This window comes from Populus euphratica, unplaced genomic scaffold (genome assembly GCF_000495115.2).
Source record: "Populus euphratica unplaced genomic scaffold, PopEup_1.0 scaffold26.1, whole genome shotgun sequence".
Lineage (NCBI taxonomy): Eukaryota > Viridiplantae > Streptophyta > Magnoliopsida > Malpighiales > Salicaceae > Populus > Populus euphratica.
In genome coordinates this window covers 609,986-629,951 of record NW_011499896.1, presented here as the reverse complement: position 1 = coordinate 629,951, position 19,966 = coordinate 609,986, and the positions used below count along the sequence as shown (strand labels likewise).

The following is a 19,966-nucleotide window of genomic DNA, read 5'->3' as shown; positions in this document are numbered from 1 at the left end:
AATGAGTAGATGAAAACTGTCAGGAGAGTATTGTGAAAATTTATTTAATTTTTTATTTCATATTTTTATATATTAATATTAAAATAAAATAAATATTATTTTAATATATTTCTTAAAAAAAAATGTTTAAAAAACAACACCAACAACTGATCATAAGTATCTCTTGAAATAGTTTTTCCCTCGCGACCTGATTTACAAGGAAGAAAGGATTTGCTTTCCATCATGACCTGATTTACAAGAAGGGTCTTAACTACTTGGTAACCTCACTTTCACTACCACATTTGCAACTTGCATTTGTTTACAAAAAGAGTAGCAACTGCTTATTCTGTTTAGGAAAAGACAAATTCAGCACCATCTCCTTCACCTCTTGCTCACTCGATTTCCTTTAGCTTCATTCACAAAGAGTCGATGCCTGTCATAAACAAAGTAAGCATCAGTAGCAAGGCAAGTAGGTAAACATGTCAATGAGAGTAACAATACCCTCATGTACTTGATTGAATCATCCAAAAGTGGGTCTTATATATATGCCCTTTACAACGAACTGTCTTGTGAAGTAGGCAGATTGAGCAAAAGATGAGCAAATCTATCGCAATCCTTCATCCAGCCAGTAAGCAGAAGTTCAAGTGTACTCTTAAGTTAGTTTCCTAAAGCACTGAGACCGAAATGACTTTTGTTATTACTGATGCATGGAAGCTATTACAAATCATTGATGAACAGAATTTCACAGGTTGGGTGATCAAATAAAATCATCCCTTTGCCAAAGGTGCAACAAGCATGCATCTAATCTCTGTGCGTGTGTATTCACACCAAGTAATTTGATATTCTTGCCAGACGGTGGACAAGTTCTGACCTCTCATAGTCTAATTTCTGGATAACAATCCCATTCAATAGAAGCTCTGAACTGTAAACTGCTGCTCCTGCACCAGGTTAGATCAAAATTCTTATCACAAAACTGAGAAAAACTTTTGTGGAGGAGAAAATGGAATTGTAGATGCCAACCTTTATCAAGAAGTGGCGCACAAATTGCATGATCTTCTTCACATGAAAGAATCAATAGATCATCTGGAATTTTCAAAGCAAATATCTGACTTTTCTCCATGATCTGCGTAGCATTGCTCAGAAACACTCATTTAAAGAGGTGCAAAGGCCATAAAAGAGATACAAGAAAGAAAAAGGGAGACAAAACCCTACGGCTGTAAGGGTGATAAAATGCCACCACTGAGACTACTAGCTATGCATGCATAATATCCATACCTGGCCATGAAGAGCATTGACCAAGCTAGTTATCATTTCTTTTTCAGGTTTTATATTTGGTGTAATGAAGACTCTTTTACCCTGTGCCCATGAGCATCCCAACAACATGAGACAATAAGGATATGAGTTTCGAAGCAAGCAAAAATGCATGTCTGGTTTGAGCAAAATCACCACAAGCTTAGAGAAACACCTTTAGAAGTGGTTGTTGGTTTGCACGAGCCAGTGAAACAGGCAGGCTAAAACCAATCTCCTTTTCCTTCTTCGCATCTCTTAAGATAAAGTTTTTCTCATCAATAAGGAGGCTTGCTTGCCCACAGCTCTCAAGCCATAAATGAGTCACCACTGGTTTACCAAGAGCAATAGCTTCCAACATGTTCCTTGTACGCACAAATCTATCCACTACAAAGTGTGTAGCATCCGCTAAAGATGATGCCACGGAAATGCCAAGCCTTGCCAAGATCTGTTATAATAAAGAGAGCACATATGTAACTAGTAAATGATCACGCTATTGGTTGGAAAAGATACAGAAGCTACCTTTTTCTGCTGCCTGATGACATTGTCACCTAAATGCTGGCTAAACAGAACCCCTAAATATGCCGTATCTCGCCGTTTCCTCAAATCCTTCCAACTAGAACCAGGTAATGACTTGGGATTGCCTAATCTAATAAGCTTTTTCATCGGGGATGATCTGGGAAGGTTTACGTTGAGTGGTTTTCTGTGGTGGTCTTTGCCATCAGCTATGGTGAATGGGGTATATTGGCTACTAGCTATATTTAAATGACATGGCAGTCTACGTCGTGTTCTTTTACCTTTGGGATAGCTCCATGCATTCAGCTTTAGCGAAATGTTTGAGGTAGATACCTCCTTGCTAGCAAGCTTTTCTTGGCTCAATTCATTGATTCTTCCTCCTTCAGATGTGTTGAAACAAAATTTGGGACATCTTCCTGTAGAGGTCGAAATTTTGGATGGTTTCGCAACCAAATGACTCCTCTTTCTTCTGTATGTAATTATACTACCCTCCATGAAATCATCTGTCCTTACCCCTGGATCAGCTGACCCACCATTAGTCCTTTTGAATTTGGATCCTAACGTTGGATGAGAGTCTTGGGAGGCAAAAGCATCCTGTAGTATCTGTTGTTTGCCAGGTGAAATGCTTTCAACTGACGCTGACAAACTCCCATAGTTGTCACATTCCTTAATTTTGTTTCTCCTCGCAGTTTCCTCATCCTTTCTTTGGTCAATAGTCTTACGAGATGTTGTGGCTGAACTTTTGCTCGCATGGATGGAACTCCTACCAGTTAACTCCCCAACCAAGGGTTTGCTTCTTTTCCTTTCTGTTGTTTCTGACAAGTCACGATGTAACTCCTGGTGACTAGGCTGTTTCCGAGATGAAACAGAAGCTCCCTTTCTAGCATAAACCTTTCTTTGCTTTGGCAGTCTTGTGATGTCCTCTAGACTGCAGAGAGCACCTTTTTCATAGGAAAGTTCCTTTAAATGAACTTTACTATTTGTTACACCTTTTGAAGAATCTACAAGAGGGTCGTTAGGATCTTGAAAAGCGTCACTAGCACTGCTATTAGCTGGGGGACCGTAAAATAATGCTTCCATGGCTTCAGCAGCTATTTGGGTGTTAAAACCAATATCCAACGTGTCTGATGTATTTCTTTCATTACTGCAAATGTCCAGCTCGTGCCCTGATGCAAGGTCAAAAAATTGTTCCCTTGGCTTATTGTCAGAAGTATTTTCAGATATAAATTCATATTCTTGTCCTGTTCTGTATGTCTCTTTCACACTGTGGTCTGCAACCCTTGAATCTGTGTGGGGTGAACTTGTTACTTTCTTATGAAGATCTTCATATTTCTCTTCACTGTCATTATCTGATCTGCAACCTCCTTTACGATCAATACACCCTGCCTTCTGATGCCTTGGTACATATCTCTTCTGGCAGCCTCCACAATCAAAAGACTCATCCATCCTCTTGCTAAAGAAATCAACTCCTCCATGCTGATCATTATCAACCCCCCCAAAGGTCTTATTTTTACAAATTGGGATTCTGGTTTTGATACTTTTGGCCAAATTTTGACAGCCTTTTGCACTCAGAACAGGAGGGGATTTCTTCCTGACAGTGTTTCTGAGCTCAGTTCTGGGAGAAAAGCTCACATCATTATCTGATAGGAAGTGATCCACAAAGCCAAGCGCACTAGCTTGAGATGACTCTCCAGGTTCCTCAGAGTCAACATAATTTAAACTTGCAAACTCTTGATCACATGTAAGCAATCGAGGACAATCAGTTTTCTCATCGGTGTCTTCAGCATTAATTAAAGCCCCTAAGGTCAGCCAAGTTGGCCAACGAGAGAACATAAAAATTAGTCACTCTACCTCATCAATATATATAATATAGATCTAAATTCATTTATAGAATCAAAACATATATCATCAGAAATCAAGAAAAAAAAGCTAAGCCAAGCAAAACTTTTACTGGAGAGAATCATGGAATAGAGACCTGCACCTTTATCTTCACCAGCAGAGCCATCAGAAACAAAATCTTCTGCGAAATCCTTTAGCCACTGAAAACGCGGACTGGGCTGCCTCATTTGTAAGCCTACTACTCCATTTCCTTTAATTCTTGTACCAGGTTCGGCATCAGATACCCTATCAGCAGCATTCTCTAATTGGTCTCCATGGATTTCTTCATCCTCACTGTCAGGGATTACCTGGCTCACTAGTTCATGTTTCGCATTCTCAACAGAATCACCAAGCACTTGAGTATAAAAACCAAGTTTCTCCACCTGGGTTTCTACCAAGGGACTATCGAGAAGAGCTGTATCATCATCAAAAGTTACGGTATCTTGAAATTGTTGAAGCTGGCCTTGGTTCGCTTCCATTTGTTCACTGCCAAGATATGAAGTAAAAGAAGCAGATTTTCATGAAATAAAAAAAATATACACATTATTATTAAAAGTGAAAGAATTCAAGTTATTAAATTAATATGTATTATTACATGTAAAGATCGAAATCCAAGAGAAATAAGTTAATGAAATTTCTACATTAAAAAGAAAACGAAATGCAAAAAATTAGAGGTTGAGAGGAGGAAAATTACCACGTAGTGAGTAAGAAAACTGAGAGCTAAAAATTATGAATTCTGGGATCGGGATTTTTCAATTCACGAGTGATCACCATTGATAAGACATTGTGGCTGATGATGATCAGTGATCAGGGATTTGGGAGGAGGGAATACGAAGATACTAATTGGGACCTGGGAGGGAATATTTATTTATTTCGCCAGTGGAGTGGAGGGAAAATTATTTCTTTGAGTTGATTATGCGTTATAATTAAGAAAATTAAACCTGCAGCTAACAAACAGGGCATTTGGTCTAGTGGTATGATTCTCGCTTAGGGTGCGAGAGGTCCCGAGTTCAATTCTCGGAATGCCCCTTATCCCCTTTTTTATCCTGTCAGTTTTGCCCAATTCTCGGAATGCCCCTTATCCTTTTTTTATCTTGTCAGTTTTGCCCTTGCAGGCTAGTTAAATTTACAGCGACGTTACAGGGGGGAGAAAAGATAAAAAGGGTTTCCATGCGACACGTCGTTCGTCTAGCAGCAGGGTGTAGACATCATCGGATGACCAAAAAACGAGATGGGGCATTCCGAGAATCGAACTCGGGACCTCTCGCACCCAAAGCGAGAATCATACCACTAGACCAAATGCCCTGTTTGTTGCCTGTGTTTATATAATTATAAACAAAAACTAAGTCCAAGAAATCCACTCCACTGCACTGGCGAAATAAATAAATATTATCTATATTTCTTCTACTTGGGAAGGAAATGCAATTTCTAAAAGTAATTATTGATCCCAGCCTTCTGTGATTGAGAAATTTTCTGCACTTATCATCATTTGTGACCCTTGGATATGTTTCTTTTATTCGCAACCTAAAATCATTGATGGTTTTTCTATCTAAGGTGGTGAATTTCTTCTGTACATGTTTGATTTTGTCTCTTAAACTAATTAATTAATCTTATTTTATTATATACTGATGCATGTTATTGTTATTATTATTTAATATAGACTTGAGTTGTGTATTAATCGTTCAATATAAATTTTAGATTACATATTGATCGGGGAGTGGTATTTATGATAGGATCGGTGTTTATGTCTTATTTTTTAAATGAATCAGGGAGAGTGGCCTGGTGAACTTCCAGCAGGGTTTACGGGACAAAGATACAATTATTATTTCGGGGTTGTTGAGAGTATTTGATTTTTAAAATATTTTTTATTTAAAAAATTATTTTTTATATTAGCACATTGAGATATTAAAAAACACAAAAAAAATAATATAAATTAAATAAAAATATTAAACTTTTTAAAAATATTTTTAAACACACGACAAACTTGAATATTCATCTCACCCTTGTGGTTTTACTGGCCGTGTCTGAATCAGTAACCTGCTGTGTCTTCTGAATTTCTGGTCTTGAATGCTTTCTCTTTTATCTCTGCATCTAAAGCATAATGTCCTCTGAATATATACAATCACAAGTTCATATGAAATGTAGAGAATCATCACTTATTTGGCTAATGTGCTGAGACCAATAAGAATTATTTTAGATTACCTTCTTTGTTTAATAGGTTAACTAAGGTAATTTTTTATGTATTTTTTATTTTTCAACTTTAATTTAATTAAAATTAAAATTTTATATATTTTTAATTTATTTTATATTAGAATATCATTACCTTACAATTTAAATTATAAATTTATTAAATTAATTCGAGTTGATCTATGCATTTTAATATATTTTGTGGGGTTGGTGCAATGAACTTAACTTATTCAAATATAATTTGAATGATTAATAAAAATATAATATGATTCAATTAATTTAAGTATTTTTTTTATGATTTGATTTTTTTTCCACGGCAAAAAAAAATTAATTAGCATTATTAATTTATGATATTTGTTATTGTTGTTATAGTAGGCATAAGTTGAGATTTAAATGGATTGGATTGATGATAGGCGTTCAGTATAGGGTTTAGGATACATAAAAATAGACAATGATACTGTTATAAGATCGGTGTTCATTTTTTCTGAAGGAATTAGAGACATTGTCTTGATAAACTCACAGCATGGTTTCCTGAATAAAAATCCAATTATTATTTTGTTTAATCTTTGTTAGCAAGTCGAAGTAATCTAGTAAAAACTAAAAAAAGAAGAAGGTGCAATTCTTTATCCAGCTCAAACTTCAGAGTTTAAGAGGGTGTTTTGTTTAAAAATTATTTTTAATATCAATATTATAAAATGATAAAAAACATAAAAAAATATTAATTTAAAATAAAATATAATTTTTTATTATATTAAATATTTTAAAAACATAAAAACAAACATAATCACCCATCGTCCAGCCCCCCCAAGATACATTCTGCTTCTTTTACATGCACCAACTTTGTGAGGAGATTTTAATTTTCAATCAAAACTATCTTTATAAATTAAATTTTAAGCTTGTTTATAATAAAATAATATTTATTTTTAAAATTATTTTTTACTTTAAAATATATTAAAATAATAATTTTTTATTTAAAATTTAATTTTAATATTAATACATCGGAACAATTTTTTAAAAAAAATTAAAAAAAAAAAAACCAAATATTTTCAAAAGGATTTTTCCACATAAAAAAGCAACTTTTTAACTACTCCCTTGTCTGCCACTCAACCAAACAACTTTTTGACTACTCACTTGTCTGCCACTCTCTGTAATCTGCTAGCATTCTTTACTCTTCCTCCTGCACCTCTCTCTACTTATAACTATTTACTTGATTGGTAATCTATTAAACTAACTTCTCACGTACATATTTAATCTAACTTCTCACATACATACATACATACATACATATTTAATCTTTCTATATATATATATATATATATTCTGAAACAACTCTGAAATCTTTTTTATTTATTTATTTATGTAGAGTGTCTGGATTAATTTACGCATATCACGATTAATCCCCACAGTTCATTGAATACCCTGCAAACCCAGTAGACAGGTAAGATACTATAGAGATAACAAACGTACATACCAGAACTCAAACTTATAGCAATAAAAAAAAACAAGCTTCTTCCATCGTTAGATTTTCACTATTAGATCAAACATTGAAATGCAACAACTCTGAAATCTTGATATGCTAACTAGTGGTTTGACTTACTTTCAAAAACCAAACATAATCACCCATCGTCCAGCCCCCCAAGATACATTCTCCTTCTTTTACATGTACCAACTTCAAAGCAATTGTGAGGAGATTTTAATTTTCAATCAAAACTATCTTTATAAATTAAATTTTAAGCTTGTTTATAATAAAATAATATTTATTTTTAAAATTATTTTTTACTTTAAAATATATTAAAATAATAATTTTTTATTTAAAATTTAATTTTAATATTAATACATCGGAACAATTTTTTAAAAAAAATTAAAAAAAAAAAAACCAAATATTTTCAAAAGGATTTTTCCACATAAAAAAGCAACTTTTTAACTACTCCCTTGTCTGCCACTCAACCAAACAACTTTTTGACTACTCACTTGTCTGCCACTCTCTGTAATCTGCTAGCATTCTTTACTCTTCCTCCTGCACCTCTCTCTACTTGTAACTATTTACTTGATTGGTAACCTATTAAACTAACTTCTCACATACATACATGCATACATACATATTTGATCTTGTGTATGTCTATATATATATATATATATATATATTCTGGAACAACTCTGAAATTTTTTTTTTTTAATTTATGTAGAGTGTCTGGAGCAGCTTGTGTGCTCCATGATTAATCCTTACGACCCACTGAATACCCTGCAAATCCAGTAGACAGGTAAGGTACCGCAAGGATGACAAACATGCATACCAGGGCTCGAACCCATGACAATAAAAAAAAATAAGCTCCTTCCATCATTAGATCAAACATTGGAATGCAACAACTCTGATTTTTTTTTTTTTTTAGATTAATGTGGGTATCCAAACTAACTTGCGCGCACCACAACTAACTAGTGGTTTGACTAACTAGTGGTTTGCTTACTTTCAAAAACCCTCCTCAGGCACATTCGCTCAATATTTGCAAATAAAGTGAAGGTATTTGCATATATGCAATAGTTACGATATATTCTCAAAAATTTAATTCTTTGACCAATTCCATACAAAATAATAAAAATAAAGGAAAAAATGAAACAATTAAATTCAAATAATGAATAATGTATAAGAAATAATATGTAATCCTCTTGAAAACCTTAAATTAAAGAAAAGAAAAATCTTGATAAACTATAATTTAAATTACAACTCAACAAATTAATCTACATGCATACCAGGGCTCGAACCCATGACAATAAAAAAAAATAAGCTCCTTCCATCATTAGATCAAACATTGGAATGCAACAACTCTGATTTTTTTTTTTTTTTAGATTAATGTGGGTATCCAAACTAACTTGCGCGCACCACAACTAACTAGTGGTTTGACTAACTAGTGGTTTGCTTACTTTCAAAAACCCTCCTCAGGCACATTCGCTCAATATTTGCAAATAAAGTGAAGGGATTTGCATATATGCAATAGTTACGATATATTCTCAAAAATTTAATTCTTTGACCAATTCCATACAAAATAATAAAAATAAAGGAAAAAATGAAACAATTAAATTCAAATAATGAATAATGTATAAGAAATAATATGTAATCCTCTTGAAAACCTTAAATTAAAGAAAAGAAAAATCTTGATAAACTATAATTTAAATTATAACTCAACAAATTAATCTAGGATGTAGCTTATATCGGGCTGGATCTAACAAAAATAAAAAAAAATAAAAGTTTAGGTGATTTGGTAAAAGAATCTGGATGACTTCATAAAAGTTGATTAAAAATTTGATTGCAATTCATTAGCTATTTTTTTAACAAAAATAATATAATTTTATTTTATTAAAAAATAAAAATAAAGATAAGTTGATAATTTGATTAAAAACTCGTGATAAACAGGGTTTAAAAACTATATGATAAACCATGAAAAAGAGGAAAAAAGCCAAAAATTACAAAAGAACCGCATCAAGCAATGTCGTGCATTTCTTTGCCTTGGAGCAATTTGCAAGGCATGATTCGTCCGTCACGTATATTGTCTTGCAAATGGGCCCTATAGTCTCAGTGTCAACTCCTCGAGTCTCTTTCTCTCCCTCTCTCACTCGTGCTTGAGCAGAAGATTCTCACACAGAACACCTCTTTGTGGTTCAAACTTTCTCTCCCACCAGGAGCAGTATGTTCAAGATTGGATTCAGGTATTTCATTCATTCATTCTTTCCCTTTTCTTTTACTTTCAGACTCCTTCAGGATCTTTGAATAAGATTCTTTAATGCTTCTCTTCTTACATGTATGTTTTTCCTGCAAGTTAGAGATGTCCTGTGGTCTGCTTCTGCTACCGTTTCTTGCTCTGCAACAATAATTAAGTAGCAATTTCTGGTGTTTTAGTATCGTCATCTCTTTCTTGATCTTAAATTGTGTTTATTTAACTCTTTTTGTTGGTGGGGGCTAGCTAGCTAGGACTGATCATAGCACATCAATTTATGGCCCAACTTGTAATCAAATGACTGGTTGTCTATATATGATGGAAATGGGGGTGCGGTAAATGCACTGTTTCTGGCATTTTTATCGTTCATGGCTTTGCTGATGCTACAGCTCATGATCTGTTGCGGTTTAATTTATTAATTTAGCAGAAGTGCTTCCATTTCAAGATCAGTTTCTCTTGCTCAGGTCTTCAACAAGGGATTCTCCTCCCAGCCTGGAAGGTGTGTGAAACTAACCAATTATCCATCTCCTTTCACAATCATCTCTTTTTACTGTTGCTATTTAACTTTGTCTGCAGAGATATGATGGCATTATCATATGGTTGGAGACGTTTGTTAAATAATTTTATTTTATTTTCTTTACTTTCAATCATTTTATTTTGTTTTCAAAAATAAATTTTCAAATAAAAAAAATTTTCAAATAAAAAAATACTCCGAAAAAGAATAACCAGCATAATACCAAGCATCTTCTTGCACAAGATCCTCCTCTGCCACGAAAAAGTATTTTAGTTCAACTTTTCACTTTTCAAGGTAATTAATTATTTATTTTGCATCATCTATTTCCACGAATGAGAACTACAAACTGATTACAGACTTTTTATTTATTTTGCATCATCTATTTCCACGAGTAATGAGAACTACAAACTGATTACAGACTTGGATGATTTAATAAATTGCTAAACCTTTCGGTTTACCATATATAAATTGTATTTTCAAACATATATGTGGCGGGGCGTAGTCACCCTCTACCTTTTCTTTTTTTTTAATTAATATGAGTATTTAGTCTAATATGCATTTTTTTTTTGAATTTAAGAAAAATTTATTTTCTGAAAAAGTATATTTTATGGTTCTAAATGAGTAAATAAAATTCATATTATATCAGACTCTTATAAGAAATATACATCCTAATTCAAACTTGAGACATGCTATATAGATCTCAAATCCTTTACCATTATGTTATACTTTTTTATATACCATGTATATCTAATTAATTTTATGTTTTCAAAATTTATTTTTTAAAAAGTATATTTTATGGTTCCAGATGAGTAAATAAAATTCTGACTGACCCAGATTCTTACAAGAGATATACATCCTAATTTGAACTTGAGACATGAGACATGCTGTGTAGATTTCAAATTCTTTACCATTATCCTATACTTTTTTATATAGCATGTATACCTAATTAATTTTATGTTTTTTAAAACTAATAATTATATAAATTTTAATATTCCTAAAACTACTCGAACTCGGACCCTCTACTTTGGATTCATCTCCTATCATCATATGCCAAGAACACATTCTTATTAAGTGCTAAAGGGCCAGGGGTACTGGTTTTAAATTAAATAAACTTGCAATGTTAGTTTCTACCTAGTTAAAACTGTCATTTAGCATTTGATTTGTTTTCTCTTCTGGTATTGATTTCTCCTTAATTTATAACCAATTGCAATCACTTATCTATATATACAGTTGATTTATTATGATCATATGAACAGCACCAAATAAAAAATGCATTTGATCTTTTCCTTAATGTCATCTCTACCATGTCCAATGACTGGACCTTTGTGAGAATATATTGCAATGATCAGTCATCTATTACTTGTGACTGAGAGCATTATTTGATATCACACCAGGTTTAAACTCCCTTATCATCAGAAAACATTCTTTCGAGCAAAGTCCCAATTGCTTTTATTGAATAATTAATTTGTTGGTGCATATTAGATTCTAATATTGTATCTGCTGTGTCATTATAGCAAACTAGAAGGTAAGGTAGCATTGATCACTGGAGCAGCAAGTGGCATTGGAAAGGCAACTGCAGCCAAATTCATAAACCATGGTGCCAGAGTTGTTATTGCTGATATTCAACACCAACTAGGCCAAGAAACTGCAAATGAACTTGGGCCAGACGCCACTTTCATTTCCTGTGATGTAACTAAAGAATCTGATGTTTCCGGTGCTGTTGATTTTGCCATCTCTAAGTACAACCAACTGGATATTATGTACAACAACGCAGGGGTGGCCTGCAAGAGTCCTCATAGTATTGTAGACCTTGATCTAGCTGTGTTTGATAGGATCATGAATATCAATGTACGAGGAGTAATGGCTGGAGTTAAACATGCATCGCGTGTGATGATCCCCAGAAGGAGTGGCGCCATTCTTTGCACAGCTAGTATCACAGGTCTCATGGGTGGGCTTGCGCAGCACACCTACAGCGTCTCCAAGTTTGCTGTTGTAGGCATTGTCAAGTCACTTGCAGCAGAGTTATGTAAGCATGGGATTCGGATAAACTGCATATCGCCCTTTGCTATTCCAACTCCATTTGTGATGGAAGAAATGAGTCAGATATATCCAGGTGCTGATGATCAAAAGCTCGTGGAAATCGTGTATAGAACCGGTACATTAGAGGGAGCGAATTGTGAGCCAACTGACATAGCTAATGCTGCACTCTACCTTGCATCCGATGATGCCAAGTATGTTAGCGGACATAATTTGGTGGTAGATGGAGGTTTTACATCATTCAAGAATATGATGCTCCCCGCACCAAGTTAGCTGCTGTACTAAACTAGTTTGAAAAAGGAACAGGAAATAAAAGCACGATAATTGAAAGCATGGTGTTCATGATGCACTCCTCGCACCCCCCCCCGCTTTTTGGTCATGCAACTTTCAAGGTTTTTTTCCTATCCTGCATCTCCATGTGTTCTCTGTTACAAGAAAGCATTTTAGTTTCCTACTAGAGATCTCTAGAGGCAATCTCAAAGTCAGTCTCCAAAAAAATTGTATCTTTTAGTTCTGCAATGCAGACCAGAAACATTTGGACCAGAAATATTTCTGCTACCGGGAAGGAAACAAATTCTCACATTGCCAAATCAACCTCATACCCTCTAAAGAAATACTGCCTGAAAGTTGAAACTAAACTAACCAGTAAACATTCCCAGTAATTGTCATCTCTGAAGGGAACAAACTAGCAGCTGTTGATACTTACCTGTACTTCGGCTGTTATAATTATCTACATCCATATCTACCTACAATGTTTCAACAACAGTATTGTACTCATACTATTCTGTACTTCGGTATAAGACATAGGACGATGCTGCATCATTATTATGTAGATACATATGTAATGGTCGCCCATCCAAAGGTACGGATTGCAGCTATTTTACACAACGGTGACTGTAGGAGATATTTCAAGATACATGCATTCTTCACTTTCTTCATAGCTAGTGTTGATTGATTTGTTACAAATCTGATACTACACTGCTTGGTAAAAGCTTTGAAATTGTATGCGAGTTTCATCCTTTTATTTCTAGGATCAGAGAGAAACATAGCTTCCGAATGCCTTCTGCTTTAGGTGATTCTGGGGAGAAGCATGGTCAACGATTCTAGCTGAAGCCCTTCAGGCGCTCCGACCTCAACCCTAGATGGAAAGCTCACAAGAATCCTTACTGTTTTATTACTTGTATCCTTGAAGAAACTCACATTTACAGAAATTTTACTGAGCATGGTTGGATGTACAGTCAAAATTGCTCCAAGACAAGCTTGCGCATGAATGCCTCCGGAGCTGCAAAGCAGTGGAAGCAAGAATTTAGGTGACAATTTCTAATAATTTTGTGGGAACATGTCCGTTAATTGATCATTTAAACGAGGTTGATGAGTAGAAACAACAGGAAAACTGATACCTAAGCCGCCGGTGAACAGTCTGAACTGCCCTAGAGCCTGTCTAATAAACATTTCCACCCCGCTTACCACGACAGCCCCAACCTCTTTAGCCTCCTGCAAGAGCCTTGTATTCCGGGGCGTGTAAACAGCATCAAATACCAATTCACACGCCTTTAAGATCTCCTAAAGAAGTATATCAAATTCCAAAAGGATATGTCATTGAGGACAAATTCTATTGATAAACGATTAGGGAGACAGGGGCACAGATAGAGGGTACCTTCGAGACAGGAATTTGATCTGAATTTGGTTCCATTCCAATGGCAGAAGCATTTGCAAGGATCATCCCATTAACTGGACGGAATCTGTCTAGACTTTCATATGGTAGAGCTTCCCCTGAAACTGCTTTTGCAAGAGCCTTTGCTCTCTCTTCTCGAAAGAATGCCATGGTTAGAAACATGCATCATCTCAGTTGCTGAAGAGAGAAAATGCAGCTAGTAGTTTTGCTTACCATAATTGCGATTGAAAATAATCACCCGAGCCCCTCTGCTTTTGGCCCCAAAAGCAAGCGCTCGTCCTGCTCCTCCTGCTCCAATCAACACAAAAGTTTTCCCAGATAGAGGTGAAGCTTCCAGTACTCCCTTGTGGGTAATCCGTCTTTCTGCTTAGCCAGAGCACTTGTGAATTAGGAAGGGAAAAACAAATGAATCATCTTAGTGCATATAACGAACCAAAATTATCAGCATGGTACCTGTGAGAGCATCCTCTATCGCAGAGATAGAAGCATCGCAATCTGTATTATAACCAACCAGCTTCCCATCAGTAGGCCTCCTTACAATAGTATTTACAGCTCCTATGGACTGAGCAACAAAGACTTCCTCTGTTAAGAAGCTTAAATGCAAAGCATCACATAAGAAATGAAGGATGAAACAAGCCTAATCCCATGACTCTAATGTTCGACTTTGCTGGTAGTAACTAGAAAAAAAATTATATCGTAAACCTCACCAGTTACTCTGATATGAAGAGTTCTACTAGTCAAAAATGAACTTGCAGCGAAATAGTGTTGAAAGAAAACAAAACAAAAGAAAAGCAGCAGCAGCAGCTGTAGTGAAACTTTTCTGACCTTGGCAAGTGGATGGACTTCATCGCAGCACCCCACTGCTGCTTCCTTATGTGGGATTCCAACACTACGCCAATCAACACAGAAGGTAAACACCATGCAATACATACGAAGAGCTTGATATATAAGTGAAGGATGCATGGAAAACCAATCGTGCTAACTAGAATTGATTGAACAAAAGAAATGATTCCGATACCTGAAACCCGCGAAGTCACTGCTCGTATAGGTCCTAAAGAATTCTTTCACATCATCCACTTGCATTGGAACGTAAATTCCATTATATCCAGTATGTCTAAATGCAGGGTTGTGCAGAACAGGACCTTTACTATGGCCAACTGGATTTGAAATGAGACCAAAAACTTTTGTGTCTGCATTTATATATTCAAGCTTATAAATTTGTCTAAGACTTAACAGAGTTGGCATGCCTGGTACTGCTTTGTCACTCAGAGATCCATAGACCAAAAACCCACCAAATTTCGGCCCCAGCAGCTGGCTTATAAGGCCTCTACTGCCAACCGCGAGAGCAATTAAGGGGATCTGTAGACATAAACAAAACATGCCCCAGAATATATAAGCCACAATATAGTTCTCGTTCAAAGCAAGCAACCCTACAAGAATGCAGTAGACTGCCACAATTACAATGTTTTTGAACTTTGTCTGAAAAGGGGGTACCTGGCAATGTGTAAGCATCGTGAAAACAGGTGCCAACTCTGTGATTTTTTCAACGTCGAGTACTAGTTTAAGAACATCAGCTCCAGTAGACTGCATACAAGCGATTAAATAACCGAGTTCCTCAGCTGAAGGTTTCCTACCATTAACGTAGCTGGATACAATTAATTTGGTATTGGAACGATTGTACACGTATTCAGCCATGACATCTTCAGAAGCCACCTGAAAGATAGATTTTCATCGGATCAGTCATTATTACGTGCGGTCCCATTAAACATTAAAAGCAAATTGGTGTATGATCAATCACAGCTGACCATATCATTCCTCCATATAGCTTCATAGCAGTTTTTTTAATTAATTGAGACTCACTAAAAATTGTGATTAATTATTGGCTGTGTACCTCGTAGTCCATTTCAACAAACTCGACGTTCAAGTCGAAAGCCAGTCTCAGCACTTGTAAACATGTATTCTTCCTGTCTTTGTTGCTTGAGATCCTTGATGGCTCGAGCCTGCGGGGAAAGATAAAATTTTCACTTCGACAAGGTTACATGTTTCAAATGGTAATTAAAAAGTTTTAACGTATTATTCCATCATGAACTCTCAAGATTCTGTGGGTTTTGTCCAGAAAAGTACTTAGAGCTTATAAGCTAAGTGGATAGATCCTGGACTCCTCATCCATGCATGTAAGAATTTTATATCGTCATCGTCAGCTAGTAATATTTAAATGAAGATTAAAAGTAGATACAAGTTCGTACTTCCCCTTTGTCTGCTCAAGACTGAAACACCTTGTGCTAATGTTGAATTTTGAGTGATGAAGGACGACAGAAGGAAATTATAAAGTTCAACAGTGGAATATCATTTTCAGAAATGAATTAAGAAGTCGTGCAAATATTGACATTTAACAACCACAGGAAAGCAATGGATGTAGTCATTTCCGTTCTCATCTGGAGACGATGACCGATAGAAACACTTGCAGTCCTTGAGCTCCTTTTTTTTCTACCATTCCTACAGTGTTGAATGATCCTCAAACCTCCACATGGTTGATTCATGACAACCAATCATCACCACTCGATAATTTTTTTTTAATTCCATAAATGAACTCTTCTTAGATTGTCATTGAAGCACGTGAACCGCTATTTTTCCATAATCAATACTTGTGGTAGGTCCAATCTTGTAATCTTGTAATGGTAATCGACGTGATTTTTTTATTTGTTTAAAGGAAGCTAATCAAAATTATTTGTCTTTAGTGCATTATATACTGGGATGCACTAGAGACAAATAGTTTTGATTAGCTTCCTTTAAACAAATAAAAAAATCATGTCAATTACCATTGCAAGATTCGACCTACCACAAGTATTTAATATATATATATATATATATATATATATAAATTTAATTCAAATTTAAAATAAATTAATTATAAATTATACAATAAAAATACATATCAAACAAATATAATTTTAAATTTTAAAATAGTCAAAATTAAATAAATTTTTAATTTAAAATAATTTAACTTAAATAAAATATTATGAAAATAAAATATTTTAACACAAATATTTTAAATATAAAATTAAATAAATGTTATCAAAGCTAATAAGATCTAAACCATCTCTTATTTTACTCAAATTTCTAAATAGTATAAACATAAAAAAACAATATGAATATAAATTATATATATTAATGATAAATCTAATTTTAAAAAATTAATACTATTATTAATAAAAATAAAAATAATTTTTTTTAATATTATTATTAATAAAAATTAAATTAAAAATAATAATAAAAAATAACTTTTTATACATAGATGATTTAATTAATTAAATTAAACTAGATTTAATTTGATTCAATAATTTTTTAAAATTAAAATATAATATCTGAAATTAAGCTGGAATATTTTTATCAAAATTTAACTAAAAAATTCAAAATAAATTAAGATTTAAAATAAAAATAAAAATATTTTATTTTTTAAATTGATACGAAATATCTCAAGTATTCCGAGCAAAACGAATCCAAATTGATAACCTTGACGTACATAGCATGGGACCAGCTAAGTCATCGGGGAGTTAATAATTACAATATCTGTGCAAGATGTATAATAATTATGGCGCACAATCCAAGGAGGATAAACAGTACTCTTGAGGTGGGGGTAGTCTGTAAATAAATAAATATTTGCAAAGATACTCTTATTTTTTAAGTATTTATATGTGGAGGTTTTCATTGTACTTTAAATTCAGTGAAAGCCATGGTCAAATGGTTTTTTGGAGGTTTTTTAATATTATTATATGAATATTTATAATATTAAAATATCATACTTAATTAGTAGAATAAAACTAAACAGTAACTATTTAATTTAAAAAATATAATATTTAAAAACCATATAAAAAATGTATTTTTTAATCTAATCTTTTAATTTTAAAAAAAATAGACATTATTTCCGCACCTATAAAGCAACTCCTTATTTGATTCATCTAGAGCTATTTCTCCAACAGTTCTCGCCGGCATTATTGCGTCGTCGTCCTTCAATATAGAGATGTATAGGATTATTAAATACATAAAGGGATCTATAAGCTTAAGGTTCAGTTTGGTTTAGAGGTTAGGCTGTAGACTGTCGATCTATGACTGTAGCCATGAAACTTGGGGGACTAGAACGCAAGCAAATAAACGAAAGTCCAGGTGCTGGGCAAGCTGGGAAACGTGAAATTAAGCTCTAGTTGTGAACATAAATTCTAGCAGGATATAGAAAAACCAGGGAAACACTTCCAACTCTCTAGCAACCATGGACAGAAATCTGGAATGATATATGCAGGCTTAATGGCTTGGATTATGGAATGGCCTGAGACTCCTTTTAACCTTTAGAACACAAGGTTCATAGTATTGGAGATAATTTGGCATGAGAACAAAAACTCTCTTCTCTTAAAAAGGAATAAGGAAAAGGTAGAAATGGCTTGAAAAAACCATTACGGAATATTGTAGCGCCTGTTAATTTCCTTCTAGACAAATAATTTACTTGGTTAAGTCTCATAAGAACAGGGCTCTCTTAATGCTATAAGGAAGAATTAAACGAGGCAAAACTAGATGCATGAAAAAACATATATTGAGCACAGCAATGCTAGGTAAGGTACCTGAAAGAAACTATAGAAGGCAAAGTCCTCTGTTTAATGAGCTTCTCGACCTCGGAATTGTGAGAGAATGACAAGGAGTCAAGGCGGAGCTCTGTAAGATCTGCACCTTCAGTCTCTGCTCTCTTCATGGAAGACAGCATTTCTCCTGCTGTCTCACATTCTAATGGTGTGCACACTAGAAGGTTGTTCTTGAATGCCATACGCTAACTCTCGTATGTGTTCTCGAGAGAAGTGAATGTGGTTGTAGAAATTAAGAGCTCGCTGCTTATAAAAATAATGAGACTCGCAAAAGACATGCGACTTTTTAATAGCAAGAACACTCCTTTATTTTTTTTTAATAGCAAGAACACTCCTTTATTACTATGACAACGATGGAATTTAATATTTAGATTTTAGCCACCATGTGTGAAGCTGCCACTACAATGAATACCACAACTGAAGATTTGGTGTATATGCACAATCCGTTTTATTTTATTCATATATGAAGTTTATCACATAATTTAACGGAGTGAATATCATTACCTTGATATGTAAGTAAAAGGTCTTTTTTTATTTTTAAAAAAAAAACTTTTGAGGAACCATTGTATTAACAAAGCAATAAGAAGATAATCATGATAAGATAATAAAAGTTTTTTTTTTCATTAGTTAAGTCATTCAAACATAAATATTTAAAAATTAATAGTGCAAAAAAAAAAACCAAGTGATTTAGATAGACCCATATATATATTGCACTATTAATTTTTTCTGGTTTTTTAAATATTTATGTTTGAATGAAAAAAAAACTTTTGAGGAACCATTGTATTGAGCAAACAATATATTTATAAATATGTTAACCAAAGCAATAAGAAGATAATCATGATAAGATAATAAAAGTTTTTTTTTTTATTTTCATTAGTTAAGTCATTCAAACATAAATATTTAAAAATTAATAGTGCAAAAAAAAAAAAACCAAGTGATTTCGATAGACCCATATATATATTGCACTATTAATTTTTTCTGGTTTTTTAAATATTTATGTTTGAATGAAAAAAAAACTTTTGAGGAACCATTGTATTGAGCAAACAATATATTTATAAATATGTTAACCAAAGCAATAAGAAGATAATCATGATAAGATAATAAAAGTTTTTTTTATTTTTTTCATTAGTTAAGGCATTCAAAAATAAATATTTAAAAATTAAAAGGGGAAAAAAAAAAAACCAAGTGATTTCGATAGACCCATATATTTATTGCACTATTAATTTTTTTTGGTTTTTTAAATATTTATGTTTGAATGACTTAACCAGTGAAAGTAAAAAACAAAAAAAAACTTTTATTATTTTTTATCATGATTACCTTCTTATTGCTTTGGTTAACATATTTATAAAAGAGATACTAATTTAACTAATTTGTTTATTTTTTTTAGAGCAAAGAATATTATTATTTAAAAAATAAAGAATATTTTATATTTATAAAAGCAGTATCAAAAACTTGTGCATAAAAACGTTACAAGAAAATATGAAGATTCTTATGGAGACATGGAGATTTTTACTGAATACATTGATATTTCAACTAAGAAATAAAGATTTCA

The 19,966-nt window shown here is 33.5% G+C and overlaps 3 protein-coding genes and 2 non-coding genes across 6 annotated transcripts; 2 read left to right on the top strand and 3 right to left on the bottom strand.

The window, feature by feature from the left end:
- Nucleotides 1-150: 150 nt before the first annotated feature.
- On the bottom strand, nucleotides 151-4,485 carry LOC105132055 (BRCT domain-containing DNA repair protein). Its single transcript, XM_011035329.1, has 7 exons — nucleotides 4,355-4,485; nucleotides 3,758-4,146; nucleotides 1,789-3,560; nucleotides 1,445-1,714; nucleotides 1,255-1,335; nucleotides 1,000-1,102; nucleotides 151-917 (listed from the first exon to the last, which is right to left on the bottom strand). Exons 2-7 carry the CDS (start codon nucleotides 4,137-4,139, stop codon nucleotides 802-804), a joined length of 2,724 nt encoding a protein of 907 aa, XP_011033631.1. The 5' UTR covers nucleotides 4,140-4,146; nucleotides 4,355-4,485; the 3' UTR covers nucleotides 151-801.
- A 132-nt stretch (nucleotides 4,486-4,617) lies between these two features.
- TRNAP-AGG (transfer RNA proline (anticodon AGG)) lies at nucleotides 4,618-4,689 on the top strand. Its single transcript has one exon. It is a non-coding gene; the product is annotated as a tRNA-Pro (tRNA).
- Nucleotides 4,690-4,893: 204 nt separating this feature from the next.
- Nucleotides 4,894-4,965, bottom strand: TRNAP-UGG (transfer RNA proline (anticodon UGG)). Its single transcript has one exon. It is a non-coding gene; the product is annotated as a tRNA-Pro (tRNA).
- Nucleotides 4,966-9,345: 4,380 nt separating this feature from the next.
- Nucleotides 9,346-12,565, top strand: LOC105132052 (NAD(P)-binding Rossmann-fold superfamily protein). 2 transcript variants are annotated; one of them, XM_011035321.1, is made up of 3 exons: nucleotides 9,346-9,549; nucleotides 9,982-10,056; nucleotides 11,586-12,565. In XM_011035321.1, the coding sequence occupies exons 1-3, from the start codon at nucleotides 9,530-9,532 to the stop codon at nucleotides 12,379-12,381; spliced, it is 891 nt and encodes a 296-aa protein (XP_011033623.1). In that variant the 5' UTR covers nucleotides 9,346-9,529; the 3' UTR covers nucleotides 12,382-12,565. The 2 variants fall into 2 exon arrangements, with proteins under 2 accessions (XP_011033623.1, XP_011033624.1); XM_011035322.1 differs by having other exon boundaries at nucleotides 9,348-9,549; nucleotides 9,985-10,056.
- A 297-nt stretch (nucleotides 12,566-12,862) lies between these two features.
- On the bottom strand, nucleotides 12,863-18,714 carry LOC105132051 (bifunctional 3-dehydroquinate dehydratase/shikimate dehydrogenase, chloroplastic-like). The gene is made up of 10 exons (XM_011035320.1): nucleotides 18,397-18,714; nucleotides 15,675-15,783; nucleotides 15,278-15,496; nucleotides 14,802-15,142; nucleotides 14,609-14,672; nucleotides 14,237-14,345; nucleotides 13,997-14,146; nucleotides 13,766-13,914; nucleotides 13,509-13,671; nucleotides 12,863-13,390 (listed from the first exon to the last, which is right to left on the bottom strand). The coding sequence occupies exons 1-10, from the start codon at nucleotides 18,594-18,596 to the stop codon at nucleotides 13,347-13,349; spliced, it is 1,548 nt and encodes a 515-aa protein (XP_011033622.1). The 5' UTR covers nucleotides 18,597-18,714; the 3' UTR covers nucleotides 12,863-13,346.
- Nucleotides 18,715-19,966: the final 1,252 nt, after the last annotated feature.

Coding starts and splice junctions, on each gene's coding strand:
- LOC105132055 (XM_011035329.1), bottom strand. CDS start 4,139: ATGGAAGCGAACCAAGGCCAGCTTCAACAATTTCAAGATACCGTAACT. Junction 3,561..3,757: donor TGGTGAAGATAAAGGTGCAG/GTCTCTATTCCA, acceptor TTAATGCTGAAG/ACACCGATGAGAAAACTGAT. Junction 1,336..1,444: donor ACCAACAACCACTTCTAAAG/GTGTTTCTCTAA, acceptor TCATGGGCACAG/GGTAAAAGAGTCTTCATTAC.
- LOC105132052 (XM_011035321.1), top strand. CDS start 9,530: ATGTTCAAGATTGGATTCAG. Junction 9,550..9,981: donor ATGTTCAAGATTGGATTCAG/GTATTTCATTCA, acceptor TTATTAATTTAG/CAGAAGTGCTTCCATTTCAA. Junction 10,057..11,585: donor TTCTCCTCCCAGCCTGGAAG/GTGTGTGAAACT, acceptor GTGTCATTATAG/CAAACTAGAAGGTAAGGTAG.
- LOC105132051 (XM_011035320.1), bottom strand. CDS start 18,596: ATGGCATTCAAGAACAACCTTCTAGTGTGCACACCATTAGAATGTGAG. Junction 14,673..14,801: donor AGTGACTTCGCGGGTTTCAG/GTATCGGAATCA, acceptor TGATTGGCGTAG/TGTTGGAATCCCACATAAGG. Junction 14,147..14,236: donor GATAGAGGATGCTCTCACAG/GTACCATGCTGA, acceptor CTGGCTAAGCAG/AAAGACGGATTACCCACAAG.